The following is a 26,635-nucleotide window of genomic DNA, read 5'->3' on the forward strand; positions in this document are numbered from 1 at the left end:
ATGTGCGGGGATCGCTGGGCGGCACGGACTTGGAGGGCCGAAAAGGCCTGTTTCCGGCTGTATATATATGATATGATGATATGAACTTAGTACACACCCAGAGACCGGTACATTCTTAAGGACCGGCAAAATTATCTCTTAGTTATCATTATGTTAAAATCATTACCTTTGCTGGAGCCATTTTCTGAGGTACTGCCCAGATCTGCAAACAGAAGGAAATGATTAAAATGGGCATTAATTCTGTAAATAAAATCAGTTTAGTTTAGAGATACAGCATGGGAACACGCCCTTCGGCCCACTGACCATCGATCGCCCATTCACACTGGTTCTATGCTATCCCACTTTCGCATCCACACCCTACGCACAAGGGGCAATTTACAGAGGTGGATCAACCTACAAACCAGCACGTCTTTGGAATGTGGGAAGGAAAACTGGAGCACTCGGAGGTAACCCACGTGGTCACCGGGAGAACGTGCAAACTCCGCACAGATCAGCATCCGAAGTCAAGATTGAACCAGGGCCTCTGGCACTGAGACATCAGCTGTACCAGATGCCAGCGCCACCCTTAAAGTCACAAGGTAAGATTCCAATTTTCATCTTGAAGATATTTAATTTAAATCCTTACTGAGCCTTCAACATGTTATTTCACCTTAAAATACCAATTGACCTAAACTAACCAATCTGTCATTACTTGATGTTCGATCATATTTGCTGCGCAGCTTCTGGCCAGATGACACTTTGAGTACGTCCTGCTCACTATAGTTGCCAGTTGTTAAGGAACATGCAAGTGTCAGAGAAGAAACATTAGCGTCATCAAGCACAGAGGCACAGGGAGATCCAGCATGGAAACAGACTCTTTGGCCCATCCCAACCAAGATGCCATATCTTAGCTGCCACTATTTGCCTGCATTTGGCCCATTTGGAGAGTGGTGAATCTGTGGAATTCGTTGCCACAGACGGCTGTGGAGGCCAAGTCATTGGGGAATTTTTAAGGCGGAGATTGACAGATTCTTGATTAGTACGGGTGCCTGGGGTTATGGGGTAAAGCAAGAGAGAATGGGGTTGAGAGGGAAAGATTGTTCAGCCATGGTTGAATGGTGGAGTAGACTTGATGGGCCGAAACGTTGCTATCCATGTATCTTTTAAATGGTATTATTGTACTGCCTCAACTACCTCCTCTGGCAGCTTGTTCCTTGTACACACCACCCTGTGTGTGGAAAAAGTTGCCCCTCAGGTTCCGATCAACTCTTTCTCCTCTTACCTTAAACCCATGTCCTCTGGTTCCTGACTCCCGTACCTTGGGTAAAAGACTGTGGATTTACACTACCATGGTTTTATAAAAAGATCATCCTTCATTTTCTTGCGCTCCAATAAATAAAATTCCTAGCCTTCCCAACCTTTCCCAATAGCTCATCAGGATCTTGACTTCTGACAACATCCTCGTAAATCCTCTCTGCACTCTTTCCAACGAAATGACATCCTTCCTACAATCTCCAATGTAAAGATAGGAAATTGTGAATTTTATCTTAAGAGGTGAAATGAGATGTCATTGAGGAAAGAGAAAGTGTAACATGGGAAAGATGTGTAATGGATATGCCGATCAGTGTACAACACAATCAAAATACACTCTCCCAATCTTCAGTTGTTTCTGAAATAAGACCTGGGTTTAACTTTCAGTATTTTACCCAGGGAAAACTAAAGCAAAAATGTCTGTTATCGTTTAAATGTTTCTTTTGATTTATTTTTAATCTCTGTATATGTGGGGGGTGGTGGGGGGTGTGGGGGGAAACCTTTTTTTCCAATCTCCTCCTCAACGGAGATGCGACCTTTACCGTGTTGTGTCTCCGTTCGCGCTACGGCCTAACACCGTGGAGTCGACGGCCTCCAGCTGGGATCGACCTTGAAGACTCCGGTCGCAGGGCCTGGACTCACCATCTCGGAGGCTTCGGCCGTGGGCCCTGCAGACCGAAACATCGGGAGTTCGCAGGTCCCTGGCTGGCAACAGGCTTTCGGGAGCTCCAGCCGTAGCAGCTTCTACCGCCCCGGAGCGCGAGGTTTGATTGACCCGCTCGCAGGCCCTTCATCGCCCTTCATTTGTGCAAATATCAAAGTCTAGTGGCATTGCAAGTGAGAGGGACACACTTTCATTAAGATGTGCAAGGCAAGTTACTTACACAGAGGGTGGTGGGTGTCTAGAACACACTGCCATGGGGTGGTGGTGGAAGCAGATACGATAGTGGCATTGAAGTGGCGTTTGGATTGGCGTATGCAGGCAATAGAGGGATATGGATTATGTGCAGGCAGGGAAGATTAGTTTATCTTGGCTTCATGTTTGACACAGACATTGTGGGCCAAAGGCCTGCTCCTGTGCTGTATCGTTCCATGTTCTGTGCTTAACGCGAGAATCATAAATTTAACATGATCTTTAAACATTTTGTGAACCATCACATTTATTTAATCTGCAAATATTTGCCTTGTTTTTAAAAGATGTACTTCAAAATTAATTTTCAATGAGTTTCACAGACTGCAATAGAAAATGTAAAAAACTGTAGTACTTGACAAACAGAAAATCCTGGAAATATTCAGTGGTTTAGACAATAGTTGTAGAAAGAGAAATGGAGCAAAGCTTCATGTCAGAGGTGCTTCATCATTAGAACTTGAAAAGTGAGAAAACAAGTTAATTTAAATTTGCAGAGAGGCTCAAGATGGAATAAAGGGTATTCCGCGGCACGGTAGCGCAGCGGTAGAGTTGCTGCTTTACAGCGAATGCAGCGCCGGAGACTCAGGTTCAATCCTGACTACGGGTGCTGCACTGTACGGAGTTTGTACGTTCTCCCCGTGACCTGCGTGGGTTTTCTCCGAGATCTTCGGTTTCCTCCCACACTCCAAAGACGTACAGGTATGTAGGTTAATTGGCTGGGTAAATGTAAAAATTGTCCCTAGTGGGTGTAGGATAGTGTTAATGTGCGGGGATCACTGGGCGGCACGGACTTGGAGGGCCGAAAAGGCCTGTTTCCGGCTGTATATGATATGATATGATATCTCTGCCATTGAGAACATGATTGCTGTGTAAATTAACAAAGATATTTAGTGTGAGAAAACAGAGATGGACATGTAAAAGCTCTGTAATCCAAGTCAGAGCAATCGCGGATAACTGACACCAAACCCAGGAACTTTGGAAATGTTCAGCAAGTCTATTAGTGCCCGTGGCAAGGGAAATGCAAAGTGAATATTAAAGATGGATAGCCTAACAGAAATAATATTGAATGTCTTTACGTTGCACATTGCTCCAATTTCACGACAAGTCTAGGACTTTCAAAACGCAAACCACATTCATTCTCATCCTTCTTCCTCATTCCAACTGATATGAGCTTCAATTAGGATCTTCTACAGAAATGACAATGAAAGCTTGGTCTGGGAAAGTTGTCGATTGACCAATTGTTTGCATAATTAATACGGAAGATTGGAAGAGGTCATTTCATAAAACGCTTTTGAAATCTTTTCAACCACTTTACATATTGAGCTACCTCAGAAGTGTGTTTAGTTTTCTTAGTTTAGAGATACAGCGTGGAAACAGGGCCTTCAGCCCTCCTGAGTCCGCACCGACCAGCGATCCCCGCACATTAACACTATCCTACACACACTGGGGACAATTTACATTTATACCAAGCCAATTAACCTGTACTTCTTTGGAGTGTGGGAGGAAACCGAAGATCTCGGAGAAAACCCACGCGGTCACGGGGAGAACGTACAAACTCCGTACAGACAGCACCCGTAGTCGGGATTGAACCCGGGTGTCTGGCGCTGCAAGCGCTGTAAGGCAGCAACTCTAACGCTGCGCCACCGTGGCTGCCGTGTTCATTGTTTTAAATGGGAAACAAAGCATCCATTATATAGAAAGAGCTGCCAGACGAGGTAGATGAGGCAAGTACAATAACATTCAAAAGACACTTGGCCAAAATACATGGATATCAAAGGTTTAGAGGGATATGGGCCAAATGTAGGCAAATGGGCCTAGCTTAAATGGGGCATCTTGGTCAGCATGGACGATTGGGCCAAAGGGCATGTTTCTGTGCAGCATGACTCTAGTTGCACATAGAAGACATTTATAAGAGAGCAATGGAATATTGACCAGATAATCTATTTTAGTCGGTTTTAGAGGGTTGAGTGGTATAAGCAATGAGCATGACATGGGGATAATGACTGCTGGTTCTTCTTTGAATGGCAGATTTAATTCCAATCTAAGAAAGCATTCTATCCAGAACAAAACATTTCCTGCAATGTAATACTTCCTCACTACTACATCCCAGTATAAGATCCATATTTTGTGTGCTTGTCTCTATAATAGGACATGGTCCCACAGCCTTCTGATTCAGGAACATATTCTACCAACTAAATTGTACACAACTCATATGTACACTGTGGAAATCTCGCCTTGTGTTAAATGTCTAAACAAAGTACCATTCTTTGATTCCAGGCACAAAATGTTGGAGTAACTCTGTGGGTCAGGCAGCATCTCTGTAAACATGGATGGGTGACGTTTTGCATCGAGATCCTCCATCAGTCCGAAGAAGGGTCCCGACCCGAAATGTCACCCATCCGTATTCTCCAGAAATGCTGCATGACCCAGAGTTACACCAATACACTGTGTCTTTTTTTGTAAACCAACATCTGCAGTTCCTTGTACCTCTTATTCTTTGATTCCAGATAGAAACAGATTTTGGAAGCTGAGAACAGTCAGTATATGACTGCATTTAGTACAATTGACTACACACAATTTCTGTCACATAGTCTGGTAGTTAACTGATGCACATGCACCTTTAGATAATCTAAATAGCAAAAATAGCTATATTGGTTCTCTAAGACCAGCCCATAACTTACTGCTTTTGCTGAATGCAATTTAAAAACATGCCCTGGTGGGCTAGAAGCAGATTTCTGATCAGCTTCTCCATGCCATACAACCTTGCACTGCCCTTTAATAGCTCACTTGCAAATGTGTTGGATTAACACTACTTAGTCCCAATTCTGTCAGCGTGCTGGTTTCCATTCCCTTTCATTGCTAGCTTCAGAGTGAGGAAAGATTTTGCACTGGCTTGCTTTATTTGCAAATGTCCATGTAACTGTTTACTGCTAAATGCTAACAAAACTATCAAGATACGATTACAAACCTGAAAAAGTACATAATCGAAAGATTGCATGCTCAGGCTAATAGTACAACTGATTGTTCTTGCCTTTGTGGAAGGCTTGAAATCCACCCGATCTGTGCTTTCCTATGAATGATACAGTCCAATCAAACAGTGCTTGCCCTAAAAGATAAATTAACCATGTTGTGACAATCATGGTTTTCCCGCTTGGTCTTGGTGAACTGACAGCGTTTTTCCTGGCAGTCGCTTTAAGCGACCTTGAGGTCATTGTGATGCTTGCTGACACTATGAAGTTTCATGAGAAGTGTAACAATGGTGTGTCATCAGATGTAACCTCTCCAGCACATTTTGGGTATTGTATCAATCTCTGCTTAAATGTTCATACCAGCTTCACTCTTTAATGATAGATTTATTTCATGAGATAATGAGATTATTTCATGAGATTATTTCATGCATATTTCTAAGGCCGAGATAGATAGATTCTTGATTAGTACAGGTGTCAGAGGATATGGGGAGAAGGCAGGAGAATGGGGTTAGGAGGAAGAGATAGATCAGCCATGATTGAATGGCGGAGTAGACTTGATGGGCTGAATGGCCTAATTCTTCTCCTATCACTTATGGCATCTTGAGGTTCTGGGGCAGTGTTGAAAGGTCTTGCACATTGGATATCACTACAGATTAGGTTACAAATGAAAGTTTTCCATCTTTCACTCAGTTTTAAAATTCACACACAAAAATGAGCACCACTGACTCTTGGCACAGAGAAAAAATACTTATGGCATCCTGGAATATAGAAACGCGTCGCTTTTTAAAGAACCCATGGAATATAAAATCTACCATTTCAGTGGATAAGCTCAGATTTTGCTTATGAATCAATGAGAAAATGAAAGCTGCACATTTGTTTTGTAGAACTCCAATAGTTCGCTATGCTATGGAGTTTGGTGATGCTGGACTTGTCAGTTTGCTGAATTATTGGATGTTATAATACTCCAACACACTTTCAATTCTCCTTTTCCAATTCTCCTTATAATATATATCCCAGTGAAACTGGTAAGCTTAAAGGAAGTGCAATGGACGGAGTTTGCATGTTCTCCCTGTGGCTGCGTGGGTTTTCTCCGGGTGCTCCGGTTTCCCTCACATTCCAAAGGCGTGCAGGTTTGGAGGTTAATTTTGTTCTGTAAATTGTCCCAAGTGTGTAGGATGCAAAACTGGGATAACATAGAATTAGTACACTGGTGATCATTGGTTGGCACGGACTTAGTGGGTTGAAGGTCCTCTTTCCACGCTGCAGCTCGAAACTGAAACTGAAACTGAAAAACTGAAAAACTGTAAAACTTAAAAACTTAAACTTAAAAACTTAAACTTGAAAACTTAAACTTGAAAAACTTAAACTTAAAAACTTAAACTTGAAAAACTTAAACTTAAAAACAAACTTGAAAAACTTAAACTTAAAAACTTAAACTTAAACTTGTGCTGATTAATTTAAAAAGAATGTGGGAATGGGGTCCAGGTGAATTGGAAGTGTGGAATTGGCGCTTCAGTGTATTGGAAGGGAACCCTGGTGAATTGAAATGATCAGGGCAAACCTCACAAGATGCCAAAACATTGGGATTTCCAAACATTTGGATTATCAGAATGTTACTGTATATTCCAATTTCATTATCATGGCACTCGAATGTGCATCCTTAGCCCATTAAGAACTAAACAGGAAGCTCCTAGCAGTAATCCCTTTGCTGGGATTAGGTATAATACAGTATTTCATAGTTTTCAGGCCACAAAATGAACTTTCCTTAAATGTATGGAGGTCTGATATCTTCAGGCTGATGCTAAAAATTATTGTGCATTAAGAATGTGATACAAGTTTAAAACTATCTTTTGCCTACTATATCATAATAGGTAGAAACTTACGGAGATTTCCCTTTGTACGAACTCCTGCCGTGATCCCAGGTAGAATCATCAGATCAAAAAAGAATGCAACTAAATAATGACAGCGAACATGAATGAATGAATGAATGAATGAATGAATGAATGAATGAATAAGTTCATTGGCCAATTATGCATATACAAGGAATGTGCCGTGAGCGGAGCACCAAGGCACATTCCTTGTATATGCATACTTGGCCAATGAACTTATTCATTCATTCATTCATTCATTCATTCATTCATGTTCGCTGTCATTATTTAGTTGCAATCTTTTTTGATCTGATGATGCTACCTGGGATCACGGCAAGAGTTCGCAATCTTTTCTGTACAAAGGGAAATCTCCGTAATTTTCTATCTATTATGATATAGTAGGAAAAAGATAGTTTTAAATTTGTATCACATTCTTAATGCACAATTATTTTTAGCATCTCTCATGAAGACCTCTTCAACTTTTAAAGTTTGTCCTCCTGGACTTAAAATCCTTGTGAATTGTTTTAAGATTATTAAGGGGTTGGACACGTTAGAGGCAGGAAACATGTTCCCAATGTTGGGGGAGTCCAGAACCAGGGGCCACAGTTTAAGAATAAGGGGTAGGCCATTTAGAACTGAGATGAGGAAAAACTTTTTCAGTCAGAGAGTTGTGAATCTGTGGAATTCTCTGCCTCAGAAGGCAGTGGAGGCCAATTCTCTGAATGCATTCAAGAGAGAGCTAGATAGAGCTCTTAAGGATAGCGGAGTCAGGGGGTATGGGGAGAAGGCAGGAACGGGGTACTGATTGAGAATGATCAGGCATGATCACATTGAATGGCAGTGCTGGCTCGAAGGGGCGAATGGCCTCCTCCTGCACCTATTGTCTATTGTCTATTGTTTCTCTCTATCGACTTTGTCTGTTCTCCTAAATATCTTAATAACCAATAAAATCGTGTGATATTCCAGGGTCTTTTTAATGTGATTGATCTGCTTAATATAACCATTGGCCTCTATATATACACACACGCACCTATGTACTTCAGCTTGCACTGTGGTCACCTTGTATTAGGCATGATTCACTGGATTATTGTTAATTGTACATTTAAGGAAGGGTCAAGAAAGTCAAAAGTGTTTCAATATTGTATGTACCAAAACAGAAAAATAAAACCATTGCTTGCAGCAGCACAGCAGGTTTGCAAACATAATATACTGAAAAAAAAAAAATTTTCATTAAAAAAACCCCAATATAGGCCAAAAGCAAAACAAAGTCTCCAGTCGCAACCAGGGCAGTTTGTAGTTAAGAGTTTAGTTGGAGTTCCCAGTGTCCAACATTGTTGTTTAATTGGTGTGGTGATGTATTTATGTGTCAGTGAAGCTGCAGCAAGGAAGAATTTCTTTGCTCTGCCCTAGTTCATAAAGCAATTAGACTCTCTTGATTCTTGGTTTTGATGTCAATCTGCAGAAAAGAAATGAGGCAGAAGAGCGCTAGAAACAATACTCCATTTCACAAGCTGCACCACTAAATTATTCAACGTGCAAATCAAAGAACCAGTCAATTGGCAAATCTTTTCATCAACGTGTGTGTGTGTGTGTGCGTGTGTGTGTGCGTGCGTGTGTGCGTGCGTGTGTGCGTGCGTGTGTGCGTGCGTGCGTGCGTGCGTGCGTGCCATTGGAAGGTTATGTTTTCAATTTCCCCTTTAGACTTTACTTCAGGCCCATGGGCCCACCGAGTCCACACCAACCAGAAATCACCCCATGCACTGACCTACATACACTAGGGACACTTTTACGACTCATGAAAGCCAATTAACCTGCAAACCTGTACCTCTTTGTGGTGTGGGAGGAAACCAGCGCATCCGGAGAAACCCATACAGTTGCGGGGAGAACAGAGAAACTCCGTACAGACAGCACCCATAGTCAGGATTAAACCCGGGTCTCTGATGCTGAAAGGCAGCAACTCTACCGTTGTGCCACCGTGCTGATCTCAATGAGTGGTGAATTCTTCCATGAAGAACCTTGTTAGGGTTAGATACGGGGAACTCGGTTATCTTCATCCCATCGCTGCTGAACAGACCCGGCTGCTTCAATGATTCTCAGTCACGTCCACCACCTGCTCAATAACATTTCAAATCATATATATACAGCCGGAAACAGGCCTTTTTGGCCCTCCAAGTCCGTGCCGCCCAGCGATCCCCGCACATTAACACTATCCTACACCCACTAGGGACAATTTTTACATTTACCCAGCCAATTAACCTACATACCTGTACGTCTTTGGAGTGTGGGAGGAAACCGAAGATCTCGGAGAAAACCCACGCAGGTCACGGGGAGAACGTACAAACTCCTTACAGTGCAGCACCCGTAGTCAGAGCTGAATGTGGTACAATGGGGAGCTTTGATCCATTCATTGTTATCTGCAGAAACAAAGAACTGCAGGTGCCGGTTTATACCAAAGAAAGACACAAAGTGTTGGAGTAACTCAGCAGCTCAGGCAGCTTCAATGGAGAAAATGGATGGGTGCTGTTTTGGGTCAGGACCCTTCTTCAGACCTGAAGTGTGAACAAGAGTCTGAAGAAGGATCCTGACCCGAAATGCCACCCATCCTTTTTCTCCAGAGATGCTGCCTGACCCACTGATTTATCCCAGCACTTTGTGCATATTATTTTTATCTGTATTTGGGAACATGGCGTAACTGCTTTATTGTCAATATTCTCTGTTCTATTTTCATAAAGATAGAGGGTCAATTGAGTGTTGGTCATGTTAAATTCTGGATTGGCATATTATCCCATTTGAGCTCAAAAGCCACTTCAACTCAATGCTTCCTGTGGGTGACCTGGAAGAACCAGGAAATTGCTGCACTAATTACTAAGTTGTGTTCTCATAATGCTAAGAGGAACCCAGTTCAATCTGGAGGATCCAATATGCATTGTGGACATCTTGCAGAAAGTCTAACAGAAGCGGTCACTGTGGCACAGAGGTAGAGTTGCTGCCTTACAGTGAATGCAGCGTCGGAGACCCAAGTTCAATCCCGACTACGGGTGCTGTCTGTACAGAGTTTGTACATTCTCCCTGTGACCTGCGTGGGTTTTCCACGAGATCTTCGGTTTCCTCCCACGCTCCAAACATATGGGTGTGTAGGTTAATTGGCTTGGTAAATGTAAAAATTGTCCCTTGTGGGTGTAGGATAGTGTTAATGTGCGGGGATCACTGGTTGGCACGGACACGGTGGGCCGAAGGGCCTGTTTCCGCACTGTATCGCTAAACTAAGCATCTTTGTGGTAGATGCTATCTTAGCTCTCTGGGCTCACGTTCAGGAAAGCGTCGTAGAGTTCAACATGCAAGTGTGAGCCTCAACCTTTAACTCTGACCCTTATTTACAGATATCCCTCTCCCACTACCCACCCCTCGATTGCTGCCAGCTGAAATGGTATGACCAAGGTTGATAGAAAACCTAATTGAAGTATATAATATTAAGCAAGCATTGTTAGGGCAGCCGGACGAGAAGAGGGACGATCCGAGCCTTTCACTGAACGATCCAGGCAAAGGCAACGGCTGGAGGCCCTGCAGAAGCCTGGGGCTCGCCTGGATCGGGTGCCGCTCCATAAACCCTAGCGAGCAGACCAGGTTTTGGAACTTTGGAAATGGTGCCAAATCTGGTGGCTTGAAAAATAATTTCACTGTGTTTTACACATGTGACAATAAAACACCATTGTAATACGGATCATGTGCAGGCAGAGGAGATTAGTTTAACGCGGCATCATGTTCAGCACGGCCTTTGTGGGCTGAAGGGCCTGTTCCTGTGCTGTACTGTTCTATGTTCTCTGGCCTAAAGCTGGTGAGCTTTAGTGAAGCTCTGCTGACATAGTACTGAGGGCTAGGCTTTGATAGGGTGTGGGCCTTTTGACAGTTGATTGTCCTTTAAACATTGTAATTGTACCTACCTTTATCACTGCCAGTAGCAGCCCCTACCATATATTTATCACCCTCCTGAGAAAAAAATTGTTCCTCTGGCCTCATTAAAATCTTTCACCTTAAACCTATGTCCTCTCGCTTTAGGATCGCCTACCCTAGGAAAAAGACTGACCATCCCCCTTACCTCTGCTCCTTGTGAATTTATAAACGAAAATAGGTTGCATTCAAGACTGAAACTCCTGTCTCATCAGTGTGGTTGGCTTCTAATTGCCTGCTACTGTTTCAAGCAAATTAGCAACTAACAATTTGGAAAGCAATGCAATTACGGCTAATTGAGGTTTAAGATTACTGTCTGCTTTACAGTTCAGCTATTATCTCAAGGGTTGAGTTAGGGGTGGAGCTTGAGGGGCAGTAGTTGTTCCAAGGGGTTATTTTGGGTCAGGATTGAACACTATTAATGTGTAGGAAGGAACTGCAGATGCTGGTTTACACCAAAGATAGACACAAAAAGCTGGAGTAACTCAACGGGTCAGACAGCATCTCTGGAGAAAAGAAAATAGTTGATGTTTTGGGTCTAGACCCTTCTTCAGACACTATTAAGACTATTAATACTATTAAGATTTATTTTAGAATTTATAGAATTTTTCTTTTGGTGAGAAGTTAGGTTTAATTTTGATGGGTTTGATTTGGGGTTTGGGATTGATTTATTATAATCCAGGTGTTTCTTTTTGGAGAAGGTTAACTGTTAGGGACAAGGAGTTATTTTACTTTAGGTCTGAAGAAGAGTCTCGACCCGAAACGTCATCCATTCCTTCTCTCCAGAGATGCTGCCTGTCCCGCTGAGTTACTCCAGCATTGTGTGTCTATCTTCGGTGTAAATCAGCATCTGCAGTTCCTTCCTACACATTAATGGTGTTCAATCCTTACCCAAAATAACCCCATTCAAAAACTACAGCCCCTCAAGCCCCACCCTTAACTCAACCGGTGAGATAATAGCTGAGCTGCAAAGCAGACAGTAACTGTAAACCAGCACCTGCATTTCCTTCCTACACAGTATTTTTGATTAGTGTTTGTTTTAGTGCTGAGGTTAGGTTGTGGGTAATGCGTCATTGGGACAAGCCTGGGCTTGTCACAAGTTTTCACAAGTCTTGAGTTTCTTCATATCATTGGCAACTGTCTCTTATGTGTGCTTATATTTCTTATTTTTTCCTACTCAATCCTCAGCTTATTCCAATGTCGAGGTTCCGAAGGTGGTTCCACACAGCTGAAAGTATAAGGATGCCAACTGAGCGATATGTTAGGGATTTGATTGAGTGTAAAGCAACAAGAGCTGTTTTGGAGTTAGGAATTGATTGAGGGCTTGTTTAAGGCCTGGGCCTGAGTAATAGAGAGATGTTGGGCAAGCTGGAACTTTGTTCCTTGGAGTGTAGGAGGTTGAGAGGTATCATATATATAGAGGTGTATAAAATCATGAGGGATAAAAATAGGGTAAATGCATAGAGTCTTTACCCCAGGAATAGGGAAATGAAGAACTAGAGGGCATGGGTTTAAGGTGAGAGGGTAAGGATTTAATACGACCCTCAGGGGCAACATTTTCACACAGAAGGTGGTAGGTCTATGGAATGAGCTGACAGAGGAAGGGTCTGAGGGATGTACAATAACAGGCGCATGGATAGGAATGTTTCAAAGGGCTAATGGTTAAAAGCAAGCAAATGGGACTCGCATAGATGGGCATGTTGGTCAGCATGGACAAGTTGGGCCGAAGGGACTGTTTCCATACTGTATGACACCATGCATTTCTAATTAACTCTGGTTTTGAGGCTAGGATGTTACCAAATATGGGTTAGGATTGACTTTATGGCTAGAAGTTAGTAGGTTCTCGGATGCGTTTCTTTATAGGTAAAGGTGGGATTGTTTTGAGGGTTTTGGTTGGAATTTTCTTAAGAGATAGGATAGGATCTTTTAAGAGTTTGAGTTTAGTGCTATTATTGAGTTGCAATTGACAGTTTAGGATTGCTTAAGAGTTTGGAGGGTTTGGAATAGGCTAACAGGTTAATGGAATAGGTTTAGGATCAGGGTTAGGGGTGATACAGGGTTGTCACTTGAAATGTCCACTATTGTTTTGCCACCAGTTGCTGCCTGATCCACTGGGTTCCTCCAACAGTTTGCTTTTTGCCCTGTAAACAATAGGATTGTTCTCATTAGTGCAGGTTTTGATTGACACATGAGAGGCTTTGATTGATGAAGTTTTGATAGGAGATTGCTAATTGATCTGCACATCCAAAGAGAGGGAGGAACGGTGCAATGTTGTGTTTTGATTTTTATTTGTTCTCCAGCCACATCCCCTTAAGAGGCGCTGGCACCAGGGATTATGTGTTCCCAGTACATTTTATGATGAATGTACATATAAATATATATATAAATTGTACATATACTATACAAATAGTACATATAAATATACATGTAAATAATCTGAGTATGTATGAAAGAAGATAGACACAAAATGCTGGAGTAACAGGCAGCATCTCTGGAGAAAAGGAAAAGGTGATGTTTTGGGTCAAGACCTTCAGCAGACAGAATAATTTAACTTCTAAGCAAGGGAATGCAAAGCCCAAACTAACTTTATGCAGGAGTATTACTGATATCAGCATTTACTTCAAAGAACTGAAAAAATGGTTGATGGGTAACATTTAATGACATTTTCTAACAAAAAATGTATTAATTGTTTATGTACAATATACTGTATGCTGTGAAGACTTCAATGGAAAATAATAATTAACCAAGTGGAATGTCACTAAATCCATCTTCCTCTTTGTGGCCTTCCTGTAAGCGATCATCCTCTTCACCTTTAATCTGGTCAGGCGATCTTGTTCTCGGTTTCACCTTCTGCGTCAACTGATGGATTTGACTTTTGAACTTCTTCTTGACGCCTGTGCTCCAGGTCTCCAATCTGTTGATCAGCTTTAATTGAGAGTTCTCCCTTTCGCTGGACGATTCCGGGTGGGCGTGGAGTTGTTTGAGGGGCCCTGGGTCAGATGGAGGGTCCCACAGGGTGGACCAGAGGGACAGGTCCTGGTCAATGGAGAAGATGGGGCTGTCACTGGCAGCGGACAGGGAATCATTGTCACTCCCCGAGCTGAGCGATCCACTGAAGTCGTCTGCCTTCTGGCAGATCAGAATGATTGGATCGGAGATTCCCCCTGTGCTCGCATCGTTTCTGCAGATCTGTGTCGGTGTGCTGCCAGTCCTTTTCGCAGTTGTGAAATCTTCAGCGTCATTTGACTCCATCGCCACCTCCTCCTGATAAGCGCACGTCTCCGAGCCTTTCCTCGTTATGCCCTCACCACTTGTGATCCTCTCCTTGTCTTGCCCTGTCTGAAGTCCGTATACCTGCATCCCATTTGTGGTAGGTGGATGCTCCTTGCCATTTGCTGATGCATCAGTACCCTTCACGACGTTTAGCGATCCACTGGAGGTTAAGTTGCTGAAGCCATCTTCACTCTGGGGCACCGATATGTCTTCCTCAGGGGCACTGTTCAGTCCTTGGTCTGAATTCGGTTGTACCTGTTTCTTCACAGGTTCGACCATCTTACCTCTGGATGCTTTCAGATAATTCACTGGACTCCTCATTACAAATGACCTCCTCTCATCAATTCCCAACTGTTCAAACAATGCCAAAGCACATCAAACTGTCTGAATAAATCATAAATTTAATAGACTATCTGCCAGTTAGTTGCTTGAAATATTTGCACAGATTAACTGACTTTTGGGCTTTGTGATGTGAGGAATAAATGTTGCGCTGCAAGTTGATGTAACAGAGTAGCTTAACATCACTCAGCACATCCAGCCTGATCAGGATTTAACATTTACTTACCGGCAGTTCACACCAGTATCTCAAATAAAAATGTTTCACCTTCCTTCTCTTCACAGTTGACAGCAATAGGTGAAGAAGGGTCTCGACCCAAAACGTCACTCTTCAGAGAGGCTACCTGATCTGCTGAGTTTCTCCAGTAATTTGTGTCTATCTTCAACAATAGGTGGATCCAGGTGAGGACGGATGGATGGACTTGGGTGAGGGAGGGAGGGATGGAGATGATCTCTCACCTGCCAGCTCTTGCCCAACCCCCTGACCTCTTTATAGTTTAGTCCAGTTTAGTTTATTGTCACGTGTACCAAGGTACAGTGAAAAGCTTTTGTTGCGTGTTATCCAGTCAGCAGAAAGACAACACATGATTACAATTGAGCCATTTACAGTGTATCGATACATGATTAGAGAATAACGCTTAGTGCAAGGTGAAGCCAGCAAAGTCCGATCCAGGATAGTCGAGTGTCACCAAAGAGGTAGATAGTAGTTCAGCACTGCTCTTTGGTTATCTTGGCTACTGGCTATCTTCCCTCTTTCCACCCTGAGGAAACGTCAACTGTCCATTCCCTCCGCAGATGCTGCCTGACCCGCTGAGTGCCTCCAGCAATTTGCTTTATTTTGCTCCAGATTCCAGCAACTGCATTCTTTTGTATCGTATCAAATTGGTGAAATGAATTCTGAGGGGAGGCATAAAGAGGGATGAATTAATTGCTCAAGGATCAATCGGCATGGATTTGTAAAGTGCATGGTTGTGTCTGAATAACAATTGCATTTCTGGAGGAGATTCATGACGATGGAACATGCTAAATTGTACATAAATGTTAGCAACAAATCCACACATGGCAAATCGATCATGAAAGGGAAAGCACAAGGGAAAGGGAAAAATTGGATTAAGATGAGGCTGCAGCAGAAAACAAAATAGGCTGTGAATTGTAGTGACGGGAGAGTTGTACCTTGGTATTAGGTCCCTTGTGCTTTTGTCATACAGCATGGAAACAAGCCCTTCTGCCCAACTTGCCCATGCTGGATGGACGAGTGATGTGCATGATTTTGGCAATAGTGTAGGGCACGCGATGAAGAGGTTTGCTGATGATGCCAAAACTGACAACGTGATTGATATTGAGAAATAAAGGTCTAAGCTGCAGGAAGATAGTAATGGATCAGTTTTGGGCTCAAAATTGGCACGTAGAATTGATAATGGAGAACAATACAAAGTGCTGGAGTAACTTAGTGGGTCAGGCAGCATCTGTGGAGGGAATGGAAAAATTTGGGTCAAGATCAGTCCTCAGACTTGAGGGTGAACTTGCGATACTTACGATGGAGAAATGTGAGTAAGTGCGTTTAGGAAGGAAAATAAAACCAAGGTAGATGTTGGGACTAGCCAACACAGGAAGTTGTAGAGGAACAAAGCTGTCTTGTAATTAATATACATAACTTGGCAGGTAGATAAAACAGAGATGCAAGCTAGCTTTCAGTAGGAGAGAAAGCAGGGGAGGAATGTATCTGATAGGAATTGAAATGGCTTAATGAGGACAGTTATCAGAACATTAAGTTTCTAGGACAGTATGATGAATTGTTATTGGTAAGGTGATGGGTCTTGCCTGGCAGGTTAGAATTGGTGGCTGTGGATTAAAAAAGCAGATGGTGTCAAATGTTGGAAATAATCAGTAGGTCAGGCAGTATGCATGGAAAAATAGCAGATGTGGGACCTTTCATTATGATCTTTCATGAAAGATAGAAATAGGGTAGTAGGAAAATATGGGCCATGCTCAATATGCCAGAACCAGATCGGCAACTGATTACATCACCATTTCCCATCCGCCACATGTGTTCACTCAATTGGAGAAACGCACATGGTTTTGTCCCAATTTTGTTTCAAATTGGCGTTATTAACCAGGGGGATCAGGCTGGAATTGTAAAATATCCATAATGTGAGAGTTAGATTACAGTGCACATTTGTGTTCACCACATTCCAGGAAAGATATGATGGGACTTGAGAGAGTTGCGAGACGATATTGCCTAGAGGAGAGACTGTCTAAACAGACGGAACCAGAAACTGCTGGAAATCCTCAGCAGGCAATATAGCATCTTTAGGATACTTTAGAGAAACATCGCGGAAACAGGCCCTTCGGCCCATCGAGTCTGCGCCGACCAGCGATCACCCCAAACATCCAACACACACTAGGGACAATTTAAAATTTTACTGAAACCAATTAACCTACAACCCTGTACATCTTTGGAATGTGCAAGGAAACTGGAGCACCTGGAGAAAACGCACATGGTCATGGGGAGAATATACAAACTCTGTACAGACAGCACCCGTAGTCAGGATTGAACGCAGATCTCTGGTGCCGTGAGGCAGCAGCTCCACCACTGCACAATTGTGCCACCCTGTTCAGAGAATAACTAAGTCAACACTTCAGGCCAATGTGCACACAATGAACTGCAGATGCTATTTGAGAGAAAAAAACACACACAAAGTTTTGGAGTAACTCAATGGATATCTCTGGAGGACATGGAAAGGTGATGTTTTGGGTCGGGACCCTTCTTTAGACTGGCAGTTAATGACCGTTCACCAAAACTGAGAAAGCATCGCAATGAAACATGTGTTTATGGTTCAGAAGAGTATTGGGATAGGCACCAAGAGAGACTGAGTGACACATGTAGTGGAGGTGATGCTGAGAGTGGGCGGTAAATAAATGTTTTAATTATGGATGATCAGTCTGGAGGAGATGTAAATAGAGGACAATGAATAAAAACATCATTCACATTTTGAATTCACCTGTGGTATCGCTTTCACTGCTTAAGCTGTGGGGTGGTTCTCTTTGGAACAATGGAGACTGAGGGGAGATTTGAAAAATGGGATTGATTTTCCAGAGCAAGGAGGTCTGTCATTGCGAGTCATTGTTTTAAACTAATTGAATAGAAGGGAACTAATTTAAAATATTTTATCTACTGAAGATGAAGATGAAGAAGGTTTTATCGCACATCTTAATGATCATCTGACCAGCCCAAACCAGCAGAACTGGATCGTGAGCTGGAAGATCAATCCAAACAAGGCAGAATAATTCTCTGGATGCTTTCAAGAGAGAGCTAGATAGAGCTCTTAATGATAGCTGAGTCAGGGGGTATGGGGATAAGGCAGGAACGGGGTACTGATTGTTAATGATCAGCCATGATCACATTGAATGGCGGTGCTGGCTCAAAGGGCCCAATGGCCTACTCCTGCACCTATTGTCTATTGTCTATTGTAATAAGTTCATCAATGACCACATAGTATAAAGTCGGAGGTCAGATTGTTCGCTGAGGATTCAATTCGGTGTTCAATTCCAATCACAACTCTCCAGGAAACGACACATTTCATACCCGCAGACAGCAAGGCCGAAGCAACATTCTGAAAGTGTGTAAAAAATCATGAAGCGCTGGAGTAACTCAGCGGGTCAGGCAGCATCTCTACAGAACATGGATGGGTGACGTTTCAGGTTGGGATGCTTCTTCAGAGTGATGTGCTGGTGTAGGCTTATTGTTTAAACCCCAGTGTTTCCATAATATTTATATTATTCAATATTCTAAATATTTGCAAGCAATTCTATTGAGGAAACGTGACATATGAAAATAGGAGGCCTGATCGCACGTTGCATGTGTAGAGTCTCCATCCACTGGGTCTTAACTGATCGATATTTACACCGATCAGCCAAAACATTATGACCACTGACAGGCGAAGTGAATAGCATTGATTATCTTGTTACAATGGCACCTGTCAATGGGGTGGGATATATTAGGCAGCAAGTGAACAGTCAGTTCTTGAAATTGATGTGTTGGATGCAGGAGAAATAGGCAGGAGTAAAGACCTGAGCGACTTTGACAAGAGCCTAATTGTTAGGCCACACGACTGGGTCAGAGCATCTCTGAAACGGCAAGGTTTGTGGGGTGCTCCCGGTCAGCAGTGGTGAGTACCTACCAACAGTGGTCCGAGGAGGGACAAACCACAAAGTGGCGACAGGGTGTTTGGCGCCCAAGGCTCATCGATGCGCGAGGGCAACGAAGGCTATCCTGTCTGGTCCGAACCGACAGGTTTACTGTCACAGAAAATTTTAATGGTGGTCACGGGAGGAATGTGTCACAATACACAGTGCATCACACCCTGCTGCCTATGGGGCTGCACACGGAGGACCAACAGCATATTAGGCAGGTGGTCATAATGTTTTGGCTGATCGGTGTATATAGTTATTGAACGGCAGGACTGCATGGGGTCACAGACCAATGTTAGAATTACCTCAGGAAACATGCCAGTGGACTGAACAAGGAGGAATATGAGATCTCTAATCTCTTTTTATTTTGTGAATGTCTTGTTGACTGGTGCAAAGGGTGCTTTTAACAAAAAACCTGATCCCTGATGGAGACAAACTTGGTGCCAGCCTACATCATTAGTTAGCATGGACTCGGTAGGCCAAACGGCCTGTTTCCACGCTGTATCTATAAACTAAACTAAACTAAGAAAGCCCTGTTTTGAGGCTTGAAACCATAATCCTAATATGAGATCAAACGCACATTGCAATATGGGAAAATTTGACCTTGCGTTGAGTTGATTTATGAATAAGTAATATTCCATATATATAAAAGATTGCAAACCTTTATTGTCAATTATTTTAGCATTTTCAGTTACAGCTTCATACTCTGCAATAAATTGACATATATTAGTTACAGAACAGTACTTTAAAGAGACAATATCGTGTTTTTCCTCATTGAACTGCAAGGTTGGGTTAAAATCTCTCCTTTGCGGTTTGAACGTGTAATTATGCGTTTTCTTTTTCTTGTTCGGATCCATCAGCTCAAATCCATCAGCACGATTTGCTATCCTAGATGTGGAGATTTATTCCTGAAATGGAAACACTCGATCCATCCATTTTCCCCACATCATGACTACTGTTCTTATCCAGGGCTGGGGAAGGCAAACATAAAGTGCTGGAGTAACTCAGTGGGTCAGGCAGCATCTGTGGAGGAAATGGGCAGGTGACATTTTGGATCGGGACCCTTCTTTGGACCTAAATCCCAAGGAAAAGGAACTATGGTGCAAACCTGAGATAGACCCAAAATGCTGGGGTAACTCAGCGGGTCAGGCAGCATCTCTGGATAGAAGGAATGGGCCATGTTTCGGGTGGAGACCCTTCTTCAGACTGAGGAAGGATCTCAACCCGAAACTTCACCCATTCCTTCTCTCCAGAGATGCTGCCTGTCCCACTGAGTTACTCCAGCATTTTATGTCTACGGTTTAAACCAGCATCTGCAGTTCCTTCCAGCAAAATGGCGCAAACCTGTATCTTTTATAAAGGAGCCCACAGAAATTTAACTAGTTTATCTCCAATATCATGATAGAAGGCGAGAGATAAACTGGAGATCAATGACAGACGATGGAGGTCTATTTGGCCCACTTCTGACTGCATTCGGCCCACTATGGCCTTTCAATGTCAGTCACGGACTGGCCCAGGTGCTCTTTGAATGATACCACAGACTTGAGAGGTGAAGGATAGACAGAGTTGAACAGCTCAGACTGACCAGTCATACATATTGGTAGTTGTGAGGGAAGAGAATGGGGGGGGGAGGGGGGGGGGGGGTGGGGAGTGGGATTCTTGGTGTTTCAACTGGAAGCAGAAGGTGGGTTAATAACTGCAATAATTAGGCTAATAATTTGACATCCTAGGGATTCTGCCACAGTCAACAATGCAGCAAAATTCTCGTGTCAAGCTGAAAATAACATCAGAAAGGAGCTTGGACATTACAGCACTTTACCTTGTGAAGTAATTCAACAATATGAATATGAGTGAGAGTGAGGAAGTGAGGGAGAGGGTAAGAGAGAGTGTGAGTGTGAGATTGAAAGAGAGAATGAGAGTGAGAGAGAGAGAGAGAGAGAGAGAGAGAGAGAGAGAGAGAGAGAGAGAGAGAGAGAGAGAGAGAGAGAGAGAGAGAGCAAGAGTGAGAACGTGAGAGTTTGAGAGAGAGAGGGTGAGAATGTGAGATTGTGAGAGAGTGAGAGTGAGAGAGAGTGAGAGATTGGGAGAGAGTGAGAGAGAAAATCCTGATTGTTCAATAACCAAAAGAAAAATTTTAAAACAGCTATTGCCTTTTTAAAGGAAGAACACTGGAAGTTGCTTACATTTCGTTACAAGAACTCAGTTTGACATACATTTGTTCCGTTCTCTCGCGTATTTATAAAATTAACATTGATCAATATTAGTGTCTGTTCTTTATTATACACGCATTTAACGGCCAATTTGACACAGTTCCTGTCTTCTGATTCACACAAGTTTCAATTGCGGTCTCTTCACTGATAACAGCAACCTAACTTTGAGAAATTAAATTACTACCGAAGGGTGTCTAGCATTTGTAAAGATATGATCATTTGAAGCACAGACCTTTGACTTGATTAGAGGTTCATACCATGGAGAGTTGGTATCCACTGTGAATGTGGTGTCTTTTGACAGAACTTGCTGCATTCTTCAACATTTCTTGCATGGTCTGTGTATTTATACAATGCGCAGTTTAAATAGCAGATTCCAACATTGGGGATCAGATTAGTTTAGTTTAGAGATACAGCGTGGAAATAGGCCCTTTGGCCCACCGGGTCTGCGCCGACCAGCGATCCCCGCATATTAACACTCTCCTACTATCCTTTTCAAACCCACTAGGACAATTTTCACATTTACCAAGCCAATTAACCTACAAACCTGTACGTCTTTGGAGTGTGGGAGAAAACCGAAGATCTCGGACAAAACCTACGCAGGTCACGGGGAGAATGTACAAACTCCGTACAGACAGCCCCCTTAGTCGGGTTCGAACCCGGTTCTCTGGTGCTGCAAGCGCGGTAAGGCATCAACTCTACCGCTGCGCCACCGTGCCGCCGATGATTTTTGCTCCCATTCTACAGATAAACATCCATTTCCAATTATATGTTTTTTGCTACAAATCACAAGAAGTCATTTAAAACAGTACAAATCACAAGTTTAGTATAGTTTACAGATACATTGTGGAAAGAGGCCCTTCAGTCCAACGAGTCCGTTCCAGCCAGTGATCCCCGTACACGAGCGCTATCCTACATACAAGGGACATTTTACATTTTTACATTTTTTACCGAAGCCAATTAACCCACCAACCTGGAGTGTGGGGGGAAACCGGAGCACCCGAAGAAAACCCACGCTCTGTACAGGCAGCACCTGTGGTCAGGATCAAACCCGGGTCTCTGGCGCTGTAAGGCAGCAACTCTACCTCTGCGCCACTGTGCCGCAACCAAGTTACAAACATTTTTAATGGTGGGGTTGAGGATTGCCTCAAAGGTGGTGTCACTATTAATTTCTGTCCTTGTTTGAACTTTGTCTTGTTCAAACATGGTTCAAAGTTGAGGGAGTACTTTTAAATAAACTTTAGTACCATGGTCAGGTTGGCCAGATTTGGATCTGGAACCACTTAAGTTACAAGCACAGCAAAACTCCTTTTACACCTCCAGAACAATATTGCATATCACATCTGCTTCCCTCAACACAAATGTATCGCTCTCAGCAAACCCTTGCTCACCCCTTTCACTCCTCAGTACAATACAGATTGCTAAGATCAATCCTGCAGTTTCTTCCACAGAGGCTGGATCAGCGCAGAATAGTGAGGAGGTCGCCATTGCCTTCTGGTTCGTGTCTGCAAAGTGGCAGGTTGATACGTATACCTTAAGTGCACTCCTACTTGGGTTATCAAAACAAGGAGAGACATTGCAATTTGGTGCAGGCAAGTATAGGAAACTATCTTAAGCAGGGAGTAGAGGGAAAATCACAATTACCCTCAATAAGCCATCCATTTCCTCACTGTTGCAAGATCGGAATTATGAACTGCTGCCTTGAGTACACTGTTTAAAAGTTTTAATTTATCTTTGCAGAGATGGTCTTTGAGCCTTTTTAAATTTCATCTCTTGAGTGAGGACAGGGGCAAGAACTGAAACCGATGGTGCCTCCATAAACACACAAGACATAGGAGCAGAATTAGGCCATTCGGCCCATTGAGTCTGCTCCTTATCACATGAGTGGCTTTCTCAATCACAGTCTGCAAATAGCTACTGTAAGCTTGCTTCTGTGGGAAAGACCATTGCTATTTAGTACTCGACATTCAGCTGGGGCAGGGGTAAAGCAAGCAGTTGAATCATTTTAGATCATGACTAACCTTATCGATCTGCCTTCACCTCATGAACCCTTAACATTAACAAGACCTAACACAGAGTGTAGGAAGGAACTGCAGATGCTGGTTTACACTGAAGATAGACACAAAATGCTGGAGTAACTCAACGGGTCAGGCAGCATCTCTGGAGAAAACGAATAGGTGACGTTGAGTGTCGAGACGAGAAAGGTCTTGACCTGAAACGCCACTTATTCCTTTTGTCTAGGGATGCTGTAAAACCAAATATAGTATTGATGTTAGTTTTTAAACCCAATATCAATACTTTGTGAGGCGAATTAACTCCAGATTTCTAAGATGTGTCTCCCGCCAGATTTATACAGTGAAGTACTGCAACACCATCAGTCTTTTTTAAGGTTATTTAGTTACCTGGTTTGCTGACATATCGTAGTATTAAACTGTATTGATACTATTGATAGTATCATAGTATTGAACCGACCAGGAATGAATAATGCATAGCGTAAGACTGGACTTTTCAAAGGCTTGTGTGCTGTAAATTTACCATCTGTATGCTGTGTTTCCTTCTTAATAGTCATTGCATTCAATAATAATCTGCATCCACCGTGGAAATAAATATATAAATAATTATAGCACCGATGAGGTAATACTTAACAATGAGCATAATCAGGGTACAATGCCGTCTTCAGAAGCTTTGAACAAGTGAAATTTACAAAACCTGTAAAATGTTAAACAATCTACTTTTTATGGACAATACAATAAGACAAGGACATATCTTATAAAAGAATGTTGGTTTCTTAGGCAGGAAGGTGACCGATAGGAGTTAGGATGTAAAGTAGTGAGGAGCAGAGACTTACGGGTGCAAGGTGACACTTCCGTCTGACAGAATTTGTTTGAAAGGAAATTAAAGCGAATTTAGAAGAAATGTAGAAACAAGGAACTGCCGATGCTGGTTTATACCAAAGATAGATAGACACAAAGTGTTGGAGTAATTCAGCGGGTCGGGCAGCATCTCGGTCGGGCAACATTTCGGGTCGGGACCCTTCTTCAGACTGAAAAGTCCTCAGACTACTACAGACCGAGTTCGGTCCTTCTTCAGACTGAAGGAGGGTCCCGCCCTGAAACGTCACCCATCCTTTTTCTACAGAGATGCTGCCTGACCCGCTAAGTTACTCCAGCACTTTGTGTCTATCTTAAAGTGAATTTATTTGGGTTTATTGATAACCTTGCCCTCCCACTCCCCAACATGCACCATTCCGAGCATCTCCTACAGTGCGACTACACCCAGGAGTAGAAGGCATCAGTATTGCTGCATCAACCCACTCCTGTCTAATATAATACCATGGGACATAGGGTTCTATCAAGCTGGCAACTTAGCTTTCAGCCTCGCTGGTGACCAACAGTCCTGCAGCTTTGATGCTGTGGCAACACTGACTTGGATATGCACATTGTTCTTGCACAATACAGACACCCCTTAGGTAAAACCCTCAGCCTGTACCATGGAAGGAATATCTCCATTCAAAGCAGTGCAATGAGACTACATGAAATGAGACAGAACTGTGATCTAGGTGTATGGCAAAATTGTGGTGAGTTGCTTCGTGTATTTCACCATTATTACCCATGGTTTTAGAGGGATGTGGGCCAACGCGGGCAGGTGGGGCAAGTGTAGAAGGGGCGTGCTGGTCAGCATGGGCCAGTTGGGCTTGTTTACATGCTCTATGACTCTCTATACCCTGATAGAAAGGCCACTTCCCCTAAAGTTTCCACTGTCCAAATCTTGGATAGGCTCGTGCTGACAAACTGGAATGAAGGGATTTAATGTTTATGGGGTTGCAGGGCAGAGAGTGTTCGGTCGATTCCCCTTTGCTAGGCGCCGCTCTCATTCCACGTCAACTAGATTAACTGACTGGTGACTTGAGGAAAGCTGAGAAGCTGAAGTTTGGGGAGAGCGACTTTCAAAGGGACATCTGACCACCAGGTGGTGGAGGGCTATCTCAGAGAGGCTGCAGACAGTGGAGGAGTACGTTACAGAGGAGGCAAGTGGCACGGTGTTCCACCCACACAGCTGGCACCAGAGAGAAAGACATGCCAGGGTGCACTCTTTCTGAACGTGGAAGGTCAATTTGTGAAGAGGACACTTTACTGCAGAGCACATAACAAACTGTCTATTCTTTTAACAGTGAAGCGAAGTAGACATGCTTAGAAACCAGGCTTTACATTGGCATAACCATAAAGGAATGGCCACCGACAGGGCGATTGTTGAGACCATCTTGACCAGGGAGACACCTTGGTTAGATACTGCATCAAATAATGCTGCTGTTGAATTTCTTCTTGTCAGCAGTGTTAATTGGTTGGTTATTCCATTCACGCCCGCCTTTGGGCAGGGTGTTAGTTTAATGTACATTGTGCTTGAGGAGCAACCACGATAATTGCATAAATACTGGATGGTTTACACTCGTGACTCAGCAGTGCCCGCCACCTTAACGAGGCCCTACAGCCTGCCACGGGAGACTACTATCCTGAGGCTGTAAACAATCTTGTGAATCATTGTTAAGAGATTTCAATGCATGATGGATCAGGTACGAAATGTCGTCAGCACCAGCCCAGCGAACAGCTGGCTCCAGGAGGGATTATGCAGCAATAAAGACAGCACTCCAAATAAATGTTTCCATCTATCTCAGCGATATGTGTTTTTTCCCAACAGTGATGGGATGTAATGTCAGGACATGGCACTTACCAAAAGTTATCATGTAAACCCCTTGTAATACTATTATTTGGCTAGTTGACCCTTCCTCAGATCCCTGATGCGCAATCAGTGATGTTCCTACCTGACAAAGACCAAATTTCTCATTATTTCATCGAAGATTTCTACTTACTACGTTAGGACTGTAACACATTGCAAAAGCTATGAATGGTGCCCGGTGACTTTGGTAAGACTGCCAAATCGTTTCTCCTTCCAGTCTGTATATTCCACCAAGGAAGTGGATCGACTCAATGTGGGTGGAACTAGAGCAATTCTTACTCCCAAAACAAGAGCAGATTAAGAGTCACTGCAATATACATAGGCCTGTATTTCCATTACCCCAGAGCAGAGCGTACCCGATGAAGAAGCCATGACAGATTAAGTATAATTAAATTGTTCCTGTTAGTTTCCATTTCCTTAGTTGACCATTTCTGATAATTTCTGATTATTGATGCCAACTCTAATGTCAGTTAACTCTTAAAAGTAAAATATTTACAAAACCTTTCCCAAAGCTTAAGAAACCACATTTCTTTCACTTGGCTGTGCCCTCTCTTCTGAAGGATGGAGACTGGTTCAGGTGTTTAGCTTATCTGGACGTTATTTTGGCCTTGAGATGCAGCCTGCAAGCGGGAATCTGGCAGCCTAGCCAACCCTGGCATCCATGGGGACAATGCGTAGTTTTATGTCGGGCACAAAACTGGAAAGACAAAGACACATCAAAACATAACAGTGCTGCGAAGGTCAGGCATCACATGAATTATGAATAAGAATCTAACACATAGGCCCGAGAATAGCCTTGAAAGCTCCATAAACCATCTGAGCAGCATCCCAGAAGAATACAAGACCCCAACTGAACGTTAAACATTCAGGTTAACGTCTAGTTAATGCTGTTGTATTCATTATTCCGCC

General features: G+C 43.1%; 1 protein-coding gene across 3 annotated transcripts in view; it reads right to left on the bottom strand.

The window, feature by feature from the left end:
* Positions 1-19,431: 19,431 nt before the first annotated feature.
* The window catches only part of LOC144608783 (fasciculation and elongation protein zeta-1-like), a 71,340-nt gene continuing 64,136 nt past the window's right edge, over positions 19,432-26,635 (bottom strand). For 2 of the 3 annotated variants that reach the window (XM_078426877.1, XM_078426875.1), the window contains one exon: positions 19,432-26,423. In XM_078426877.1, the coding sequence (XP_078283003.1) occupies positions 26,407-26,423 (17 nt within the window). In that variant the 3' untranslated portion in view covers positions 19,432-26,406. The remainder of the gene's footprint in view (positions 26,424-26,635) is intronic. The other variant, XM_078426876.1, reaches the window with a different exon arrangement.

The sequence above is a fragment of the Rhinoraja longicauda genome, chromosome 32 (assembly GCF_053455715.1).
Source record: "Rhinoraja longicauda isolate Sanriku21f chromosome 32, sRhiLon1.1, whole genome shotgun sequence".
Taxonomy (NCBI): domain Eukaryota; kingdom Metazoa; phylum Chordata; class Chondrichthyes; order Rajiformes; family Arhynchobatidae; genus Rhinoraja; species Rhinoraja longicauda.